The following is an 11,673-nucleotide window of genomic DNA, read 5'->3' on the forward strand; positions in this document are numbered from 1 at the left end:
CTACCTCAACTGGAAGGTGACAGGCTTTTCCGTAAACTAAGCGGAAGGGACTCATCCCAATGGGTGTCTTGTATGCTGTTCTGTATGCACAAAGTGCATCTTGTAGCCTGGTGCTCCAGTCTCTTCTATGAGGTTTGACTATCTTCTGCAATATACTCTTTATCTCTCTATTAGATACCTCAACTTGCCCATTAGTCTGGGGATGGTAGGCTGTTGCCACTTTATGAACTATCCCATGCTTCTTCAGTAATTCTGTTAGTCTTCTGTTACAGAAATGGGTGCCTTGATCGCTCACGATTGCTCGTGGTGATCCAAAATGACAAATAATATGGGTTCTAACAAAGGAAACAACAGTGTTAGCATCATCAGTACGGGTAGGAATTGCTTCCACCCATTTAGAAACGTAATCTACAGCTAACAATATATAAAAATAACCATTAGAATGTGGGAATGGACCCATGAAGTCAATGCCCCAAACATAAAAAATTTCACAGAAAAGTATAGTCTATTGATGCATCTCATCCCTCTTGGATATATTACCAAACCTTTGGCATGGGGAACAAGATTTACAAAATTTAGCAGCGTCTTTAAAAAGAGTAGGCCACCAGAATCCACAGTCTAAAATTTTTCTAGCTGTTCTTTGAGGGCCAAAATGTCCTCCACTCTCAGATGAGTGGCAGGCCTCTAAAATGGACTGGAATTTTTATTGAGGCACACACCGTCTAATTACCTGGTCAGCGCCACGTCTCCATAAATATGGGTCATCCCATATATAGTATTTGGACTCGCTTTTCAGCTTGTCTCTTTGATGCTTAGTAAAGTTTGGGGGAAAAGTGCGGCTAACCAGATAATTAGCTACAGGCGCATACCAAGGGACTACTTCAGATACTGCTTGCAGGTTATCAAATGGGAAATTATCGTTTATAGGAGTGGAGGTATCCTTAATGTACTCAAGGCGACTCAAGTGGTCTACCACTAGATTCTGGTTACCGCTCCTGTCCTTAATTTCTAAATCAAATTCTTGTAGTAGCAGTATCCAACGTATAAGCCTTGGTTTGGACTCCTTTTTAGCTAATAAATACTTTAGAGCTGCGTGGTCTGAGTACACTACTACTTTAGCACCAAGTAAATAGGCTCGGAATTTATCCAGAGCAAAAACAATAGTAAAAAGCTCTTTCTTAGTAGTAGTGTAATTAGACTGAGCAATGTCTAAAGTCTTAGACGCATAAGCGATTACAAAAGGATCCTTACCTTCACGCTGAGCCAGCGCTGCTCCTACTGCATGGTTGGAAGCATCACACATGATTTTAAATGGCTGGCTCCAGTCTGGTCCTCTCACAATTGGAGCTTGAGTCAGGGCGGTCTTCAGCTTATCAAACGCTTGTTTGCAATCCTCACTAAACTCGAACTCAATATCTTTCTGCAGTAGTCTGGATAAGGGTAGTGCTACCTTTCTAAAGTCCTTAAAGAATCTCCGGTAAAAACCTGACAGGCGATCAAGCATCTGATCAATGAATGGCAAAGGGTAATGATCCTTGCGAGTGGCTTGGTTGAGATGCCTATAGTCAATGCAAACTCTCCATGAATTCTGCACTCTAGTTGTCAGAAGCTCTCCATGCTCATTTCTTACTATTGTGATTCCAGACTTCTTGGGCACCATGATAAACCCCATTTTGAGGGTTTATCTTGTATCGATTTCAGGGGTTTTATCAATGATTCCACACGCTTTTCATATGAAAATACAAGACTTTGTGTTCCTTTCCTAACTTTTACCTCATGGATGAAAACATGCTTATTTTGCACTAAATTAGATACATTTCTAATCTTCTCTTGATACCGTTCAATGCCGTGACCTGTGTGTTAAGTGGTTTCAGAATATAGGGCAGGGATGAACCGGAAGAGAGAAGGAGAATGAGCGCGAAGGAAAGGAGCATGAGAAAGTGAGCTTTGGAAACTTCAGCAAGGGCGCGTGCGCGTACTTGGCACGCCCGCGTGGATTGCGCAGCTAGAAGTCAAAGCCAGAAGCCAAGCCACGAGCCGGCTTGTGTAGCGGCTAGGCCATAACCCCCATGTGCGCGCACGCGTACGCTGCGCCTCCGCTCACATTGCAAGATGCCCTAGTGGCGTGCACGCGCCGATGCTCGAACATGATTTTTTTTAGAAGTCACGTGACCTGGGCGTGGAGACAGTTGGAGATCTCATCTTGGGGGAAGTGCCTTGGCGGGAAGAGCTTAAGAAGACTAAGGGTTGAAGGGTTAAGGACTTTTGGCTCATTTTTAGATGGTTCGAGATTTTTTTTGGCTATTGTTAGTTACACTCTTGGGTAGAGAGAGAGAGGGAGATTCCAAGCTCTCATTAGGGTTCATCTTCATCCATTTTCTGAATTTCCAAATCACACTTTGGTGAGATCCATTGCAATTCTCAATTCATTTGTTCATGTTATAGATCTTCTTCTCCAATCTCAATTAGTGCTTGTAATTGCTCAATCCTCATAGATCCTAGATTCAACTTTGTAGTTTTGGATTTTTTTCAATTTCTTGAGAAGTTCATTTCCATTGTTGTTCTTTGTTAATTATTGTTAGTTTCTTGTGTTGAAGCACTTTCAATTCTACTTCCTTCTCATTTTTTTACTATGCCTTTTATCCTTGCTCATCAATTGTTTGATAAAATGCCAACATTAGTTATGGAGTAAAAGTTTCTTACTTGGCATAGGGTTTGAGTCATTAGAAAGAGTTGAATAGTTTATGTCAATTGTTGATTTGGAATTAGAAATTGCTAATTGACTTGGAGTGCACTAAAGCTAGATTTCCCTAAGGTGAAAACTAGGACTTGTGACTCAAGTTAGTTACTCTCATTTGACTTTCCTCTATACCTAGGGGTTAACTAAATGAAGCAAGGCCTAATTGTTGTCATCATTGACGGGACTATAAGGATAGAATTTCTAATGCCAACCCTAGGCCAAGTCTTTTATAAATTGATTGCTTGTTTGCCATTTATTTTGCTAAACCTTCAAAAGAACCACAACAAGGCTTCCTAATCGATAAGATGCATGCTCTAGCAATTCCAAGGGAGGACGACTCGGGGGACTAGTACTCTCGGTTATAGATTGTAGGATTGTTTGATGCGAAGTTTGAATGTCGATTAGACTATACTCACGATTATATCCATTATTGAATTCTATATCGGCATGATAAATTTCGTTTATCAAAATGGCGCCATTGCCGGGGATATTGCTTAGTGTGCCATGTTATTGCTTAGAGTAGTTATGTGTGCATGTATATAGTTGCATCTTTTTGTGATTCTTTGTTCAAGTGACTAACCCCTCATTGTTACCATGAATTTCACTTCCCCTTCATTGCATGACGCATTCACAACCGAATCCGAGCTTAGTCCCCTTTGATCCGGAAATAGAACGAACTTTGTTTCATATTAGACAAGCTCGAAAGCGGTTAAGGTTTGGACAAGGTGAAGAGGTCTTCACCACCTCAACCACCTTACTAAAAGTGAACATTGAACCGTCACTCAACGAAGGCAATAATCATTCTCCCATTAAAATCACTAACAATTCTTTTCTTGTTTTAGGTACTAACGCCATGGATGCTCCGAGGAGAGTTACTATCAAGGAAGCGGGTGCACCGGATTATGTCCTTCAACCCCTTCATGTAACTCACCCAAATTTGAATGCAAACTTTGAACTCAAGACCGCTTTGATCAACCTCCTACCCAAATTTCATGGGCTTCCCGCACAAGACCCTATTCGACATCTCAAAGACTTTCATCGTATATGCTCAACAACTAGACGGGAAGGATCCGATGAGGTTGCTATATGGTTGTTTGCTTTCCCTTTCTCTCTTGAGGACAAGGCTAAAGAATGGTTCTACACTTTATCTAGTGAAGTCACCTCCGATTGGGACTTGCTTAGACGAGGATTCTTGGATAAATTCTTGCCCCCGGAGAAGATGGATAGGCTAAGGAAGGAAATGTCTTGTATTGTACAAGGTGAAACGGAACCACTGTACGAGTATTGGGAACGGTTTCGTAAGCTACTAGACGCATGCCCTAATCACATGCTTGACACTCAAGTATTGCTTGGATACATATGTCAAGGGATGCGAGAACAAGATAGAACCCTCTTGGACACCTCTAGCAATGGTTCTTTGTCTAAATATAAAACAGCGGAGGAGGCATGGCAACTTATCATTGACTTAGCCGAATCCAATCAACATATGAGACGAAGAGTCAACCGCCCAAGAACCGTGAATGAGGTATCCACTAGTAGTGAAACCACCGCTCTAACCAAATCCTTGAGCGAAATGACATCCGTCTTGAGGCAACTCCAATTGAGCCAACAACAACCACAACAACCTCAACCTCAACCTCAACCTCAACCATATCAACAACACTCTCCACCCCCTCAACAACACAATCAACAATTGGTCCCTCAAAAAGTGTGTGGCATTTGTTCTTGCTATTCCCACTACACGGATGAGTGCCCAAGCCTTCAAGAGGACAACACTTTGGCGGCTACCCACAATTTCTATGACCGCCCAAATCAAGGGTACGACCAAGGTGGTAATCCTAACCAAGGGCACCCTTATCAAGGAGGAAGCTACAATCAAGGGAGTGGGTACCACAATCAAAATTGGAGAGACAATCACCAACAAGGAAATAGGGACAACAACAACAATGGAGGAGGTCAAAGATGGAACAACAATTCACAAAACCGGCTACCATACAACCCACCATACAACCAACAAAACCAACAAAGAAACTACCAAACATACCAACCAACACATCAAATACCACCACCCAACCAATCACAAGCTCCTCAACTCACATATCCAACCGCCCCCTCCAGCCAAGATGAAACACTCCGGACCATCATCCAAGGCCAAAAGGAACTACAAAACACACTTGCTTCCGGTCTCACCGGCCTCACCTCTACACTACAAGCTCTTCTTGCACGAATGGACACATCATCAAATCCCACTCCTCAACCCCCAATCCAAAGCGTCATTCCCTCTCAACCTCAACCCAATCCTAAGGGGGGCATCAATGCCATCACCCTGAGATCCGGAACATAATTAAAAGAGAAGGGAGCAAAGGATTCAAATCCCATCACAATCACTCAAGAGGAAGAGAGAATAGATATAGAAGAGGTAGTGGAAAAGGAGACACCACAAGTCATAGTTGAGGATGAAACTCAACCAACAAAAGAGACCCCCAAGACCAAGAGAACCTTGGAAGAAGAAATTGCTCAACCACTCCCATTTCCAACACTTGCAAAGAAAGCTAGGAAGCGCATAGAACTCGACCCCAAAATGGTAGAAATATTCAAGAAAGTTGAGGTAACCATCCCCCTCTTTGATGCTATCCATCAAGTTCCTAGATATGCAAAATTCCTTAAAGATCTATGCATGAACAAGGATAGAATTCTTGAATTGGAAACCATCCCATTGGGGAGTTCTATTTCCGCTTTAATGGGAGCATTGCCCGAGAAGTGTGATGATCCGGGCCCTTGTATGGTCACTTGCACCGTCAATGGAATTCAATTCGTAGATTGTATGTGTGACCTCGGAGCATGTGTTAGCATCATGCCTCTCTCCGTCTACCGGGTATTGAAGTTACCACCAGTAAAAAGGTCGATGGCGAGATTTGTCCTAGCGGATAAAAGCATAATAACCGTGACGGGTGTTGCGGAAGATGTATTGGTGAATATCAAGGGGTTGGTATTTCCGATTGACTTCTATGTCCTTAAAATGCCATCAAGTGAAACCGAGAGAGCATCATCCATCCTACTTGGAAGACCATTTTTGAGAACCTCTAGATTTAAGCTAGATGCTTACTCGGGAACATACTCGTTTGAGATAGATGGGAGAGTCGTAAGTTTTAGCCTAGAAGAAGCAATGAAGCATCCACCGGAAAATCACTCTCTATTCCGGTGTGACCCAATTGACAACATTGTTGCCGAAGTGCACCTTGCAAAGTTAGATGAGAAGTACATGATTGAAGAGGCAAATGAAGATCCAAGCAAATTAAACACCACACACCATACAAACCATCCGGAAACTCAAACATCAAATCATGACAAAAAGATGGAATTGAAGCCACTACCCCCCCCCCCACCTAAGGTACTCATATCTTGATAAAGCCCAAAAGCTCCCCGTGATAATCGCACAAGAGCTAACTCCTCAACAAGAAGAAAAGTTGCTAGAGGTATTGAGAAAAAATAAAAGGGCAATCGGGTGGAGTTTGGTGGATCTAGTGGAATAAGCCCCCAAGTATGCGAGCACCGCATATTCCTTGAAGAAGGAGCAAGACCGGTCCGACAACCTCAAAGGAGACTTAATCCAACCATTCTCGAGGTGGTGAAAAAAGAAGTCACTCGGCTACTTGAAGCGGACATCATCTATTCTATCTCGGATAGCGAGTGGGTAAGCCCGGTCCAAGTGGTGCCAAAGAAATACGGGGTGACCACAATCAAAAATGAAAGCGGTGAACTTATAGCAACAAGAGTGCAAAATTCTTGGAGAGTATGCATAGACTACCGAAGGTTGAATGCGGCCACAAGAAAAGACCACTTCCCACTACCGTTCATCGATCAAATGCTTGATCGACTAGCCGGTAAATCATATTATTGCTTTCTTGATGGTTACTCCGGATACTTCCAAATACACATTGCTCTAGAGGACCAAGAAAAAACAACATTTACTTGCCCCTTTGGAACGTATGCTTACAAACGTATGCCATTTGGCCTATGCAACGCACCGGCAACGTTTCAAAGATGCATGAAGAGCCTATTTGCGGACTTTCTAGAGCAATGTATGGAAGTCTTCATGGACGAATTTAGCGTGTACGGTGATTCATTTGATCATTGCTTATGTAACCTTGAAAAAGTCTTAGAGAGATGCACCAAAACAAACCTTGTCTTAAATTTTGAAAAGTGTCATTTCATGGTCAAACAAGGCATTGTTTTGGGGCACATAGTTTCAAAAGAAGGCATCTCCGTAGATCCGGCAAAAATAAATGTCATATCTAGTTTGCCTTACCCCTCCTCCAAGAGGGAAGTCCGCTCTTTTCTTGGACATGCAGGATTCTACCGGAGATTCATCAAAGACTTTAACAAGGTAGCCCTACCTCTCTCTCGACTACTGCAAAAGGACACTGAATTTGAGCTAAGCAAGGAATGTATGGAAGCATATGACAAACTTAAAGTGGCATTGACACAAGCTCCTATTGTGCGAGGACCGAATTGGGCTCAACCATTTGAAATCATGTGTGATGCTTCGAATTATGCAATAGGAGCCGCGTTAGCACAACGCGAGGGTAAGATTCCCTATGTCATAGCTTATGCTTCAAAGACATTAGACGGAGCCCAATCCAACTACACTACTACCGAGAAGGAACTCCTAGCTATTGTTTTTGCTTTGGACAAGTTCCGAGCCTATCTTCTTGGTTCCAAGGTAGTAGTGTTCTCAGATCACGCGGCACTAAAGTATTTGTTGGCCAAAAAGAAATCAAAACCGAGATTAATTTGTTGGGTGCTTTTGTTACAAGAATTTGACTTGGAGATCAAGGATAGGAGTGGTTCCCAAAATCTAGTGGCGGACCATCTAAGTCGCCTCGAACACACAAAAAGTGACACCACTCCTATCAATGACTCCTTTCCTCTAGATAGTTTGCACGCAATCTCGGAAGTAGTTCCTTGGTATGCCCCAATAGCAAACTACTTGGTTTCACGCACCTTCCCTCCCAATCTCAACAAACATCAAAAGGATAAGCTGAAAAGCGAATCCAAATACTATGTTTGGGACGATCCCTATTTGTGGAGATGTGGAGCGGACCAAATAGTGCGACGGTGCATACCTCAAACCGAATTCCAAGCAATCTTGGACGCTTGCCATTCTTCCGAAGGAGGTGGCCACTACGGCCCCCAAAGAACGGCAAGAAAGGTCCTTGATTGCGGATTTTGGTGGCCAACCCTTCTCAAAGATTCTTCCCTCTATTGCAAATCTTGTCCCCAATGCATTCGGTTTGGAAATATTTCTATGAAGGACGAAATCCCCCAACAAAATATGCTGTTTTGTGAAATCTTTGATGTATGGGGAATCGACTTCATGGGACCATTTCCAAATTCCAATGGCTTTCTCTACATCTTGTTAGCCGTCGATTATGTGTCAAAATGGGTGGAGACAATCCCCACCCGGACGGATGATGCCCATGTTGTTTATTCTTTTGTGAGGAATAACATCATTTGTCGTTTTGGCTCCCCAAGAGCAATCATAAGTGATCAAGGATCCCATTTTTGCAACAAAAAAATGGACGGCCTCATGAGAAAGTATGGCATCATACACAAAGTCGCCACGGCCTACCACCCTCAGACAAACGGCCAAGCCGAGGTGTCTAACCGGGAAAAACATGTGTTGGAAAGGATTGTGAAGCCGAATAGGAAAGATTGGAGCGCTAAACTCTCCGATGCACTTTGGGCATATCGAACGGCTTACAAAACACCCATTGGCATGAGCCCTTTTAGACTTGTATATGGTAAAGCATGCCATCTACCAGTAGAAATTGAACACAAAGCTTATTGGGCCATAAAGGAATTGGAGTGCTTGAGATTAGAAGCCTATGACAATTCTAGACTCTACAAGGAAAAGATGAAAGCCATTCATGACAAGAACATTAGGAGAAGGGAATTTGGACCCGGTGACCTAGTGCTCCTTTGCAACTCAAGGTTGAGATTACTACCTGGAAAGCTTAGATCAAGATGGGATGGACCTTACCAAGTAGAGAAAGTAGAACCTTATGGGGTCTATCACTTGTGCCACCCATCAAGTCCGGACATTTTCAAGGTAAATGGGCACCGTCTCAAATTGTACTATGGTGAGCAAAGAAAGAACTCCAAGGAATTTGAACTGTTCCTCTTGAGGGATGCATCTCTTGAACAAAAGCTTTGAGCTAGTGGACGTCCAACTTAAGGACGGTAAACAAAAGTGCTAGGTGGGAGACACCCCACCATGGTAAGATCCACCATTTGTACATAGCCATTGAATTCTTCTTTGATTGATACTTGCTTACTACTTGACTTCATGTTTGGTAGCTAGGTGATCGATGAAGTTGTAGCTAGATTTCGTTTCGAATTTTGTTTCTTTTATTGAGTTCATTTGGTACTTTATCATGTCAAACTATCCTTCTATAGTACCTAAAGTGGTTGTTTGGAGGGTTGGAATGCTGAAAGTGGTGCGAGAACATGCAACCTTGAAAAAAGGCACCCTTCCGCGCGTGCGCGCACCTAACGCGCACGCGCCCATGAAGCAGTCCCGACCATCCACGCGGACGTGCGATGTGCGCGGACGCGTGGATTGCAAGAAGTACCCCTCCATACATATTCCAGAGAGTTAGGCCACTCTCACGCCCGCACCATGCCTGAGGCACAGGCCGCTCACGCGTGCGCGCACAGGGCGCGTACGCACTCCTTGATGAATCCTCAGATCGACGCGCTAGCACACCTCGCACGCGCGCGCCGATCGCCCCTGTGCACTCCTGGTACATATTCCAGAGAGTTAAGCCACTCTCGCGCCTGCACTAAGCCACCAGCCCACCACCTCCGCCGCGTGCGCGCACTAGGCGCCAACGCGCCCACATGCCCACAACGCGAGGCACGCGCACGCGCCCATGCCGCGCACGCGTCCCTTGCCCCTGTGCAATCCTGGTACATATTCCAGAGAGTTAATCCAACCCCAAGCCCATCTCAAGCATGGGGCATAATCACATTGCTGCGCGCGCGCACCGTGCGCGCGTGCGCCATCACTCCACCCCGCTTCCTTGCGCTTGCGCGCCCCGTGCGCGCACGCGTGGATGACCGACGTAAACATAATGGGGAGCACACTTGCTCCCTTCATTCTTCTTCTCCCTTTTTTTCTTCTTACCTCCTCTACTACCCATTTACCTACTACTACTTCCCCTCCCAAAATAACCACCCCCTACCATCACCTCCGGCGACCAACCACCTCCGGTGGCCCCTACATTGCCCCCTCCATTCTCCATCATTCCAACCCACAACTTCATCCCCCATACCCTATACCCTTTTCCATCTCTCTCAAGGTACTATACTAGGCTCCCCTCTTGCTCTACTTCTCTCTTTTCCTTCTTAGTCAGTTAATTTCATTCTCTTGAGTCACAACTTCTCTTGCATTGATGGATGAGATGTGTTGCATGATTTTCTTATAACCACTGTGCATTGTAGTGATTAATGTTGGTTTGTGGAATGTTACATTGCTTCCCCCCCCCCATTTATTTACATACTACGAAGGGATGCACCCCAAGTGTTTGAAGAAATGCATACATGATACTTTTTGAACTCATTGTGACTCATTGCTTCTTAACTAGCCACTTTTGGGTGCACCTTCACCTTCTACAATCCACCCACTCACCATTTCATAAATTGCTTCCCACTTTTGGTATTTGAGGGTGTATGCTTCTCATGCCTTTTCCTTGCATGCCTACACTACCCCTATACCACATGCTAATGATTTGCCTTGCTCATCACATATTATCTTCGTTACATGTTGCAGCTGTCATGTAATAAGGATACCCATATTCTTACGGCACAATTTCTCATTTGCATAATCATATTCAATTACGCCTCTTTGGGTTTGATGTTATCTCCTTTCTTTACTATCATAGGATGGTCATCAAAAAGAGCAACAGAAAAGCCCCGAAGAAGCCAGCATCCAATAGAGCACGCCAGGAACTAACGGCCAAGCCACTCCTAAAGAAGGCTAAGGGCCCCGTTGATGTTCTAGAGAAGGACAATCCTCCGAAGGATCCAAACAAGTTCCCTAACCGCTGCTGCGAACTTGTTTACTCAAGGATGATTGAAAAGAATTATCACCCAGAGCCTCTTCTAGTCCTCTCGGCCCACCTCACTCCGATAGTGATGCCACACATTGACCGGAGGCAATGGAGGTTCCTCTTGAGGCAACCCAAGGAGGTCAATTTATCATGGGTGGTGGAATTCTACACCAACTACCACTCACCCCTTCTCACATCAATCTTTGTGCGCCGGAAGCAAGTGTCAATCACAGTGGAAGCCATCCGAGGAGTCCTTCGGATTGGGCCATTAGCGGATGGATATGACGCCTATCAAGAAGTCTTGACAGCATGCGACGACCGTGAGTTCGATTGGAACGCAATCCTCCACGTAATTGCCTCACCCGAAGCATGTTGGATTCGGGGGACCATAAAGCAAAGACCAAAAGGTTTAGATGCACGCTTCTTCACTCAAGAAGCCACGGCATGGGCCCAAATTCTAGCTCACTACGTGCTCCCGAGCACCCATGGGTCATCCATTACCGCCGAGCTTGCCTTATTGATATGGTGCATCTTAACCGAGAAACTGGTCGACATTTCGCATGCCATTCGCCAATCCATGGGGCGCATTCATGCCAAGGGAAATCTACCATTCCCCGCTATGGTGACCAAATTAGTGGCGGCAGCCGGCGTCCACCGTGAGACTAAGGATAGGAGGACCTCAATCCCGGTCGAGGGCGATGTTATCCCGACCAAGAGGTGCCTCAAGCCTCCGGAAGTCACCAAGGACATTGGACTACCCACACCAACTCGCAACACCACTACATCATCCACGCCACAAAAATCAGCCACCCAACGCCT

The 11,673-nt window shown here is 44.7% G+C and overlaps 1 protein-coding gene across 1 annotated transcript; it reads left to right on the forward strand.

Moving 5' to 3' along the window:
- Positions 1-8,519: 8,519 nt before the first annotated feature.
- Positions 8,520-8,957, forward strand: LOC107627228 (uncharacterized). Its single transcript, XM_016330080.2, has one exon. It carries the CDS (start codon positions 8,520-8,522, stop codon positions 8,955-8,957), a length of 438 nt encoding a protein of 145 aa, XP_016185566.2.
- Positions 8,958-11,673: the final 2,716 nt, after the last annotated feature.

This window comes from Arachis ipaensis, chromosome B2, assembly GCF_059453495.1.
Source record: "Arachis ipaensis isolate K30076 ecotype BB chromosome B2, ASM5945349v1, whole genome shotgun sequence".
Lineage (NCBI taxonomy): Eukaryota > Viridiplantae > Streptophyta > Magnoliopsida > Fabales > Fabaceae > Arachis > Arachis ipaensis.

Coding starts and splice junctions, on each gene's coding strand:
- LOC107627228 (XM_016330080.2), top strand. CDS start 8,520: ATGAGCCCTTTTAGACTTGTATATGGTAAAGCATGCCATCTACCAGTA.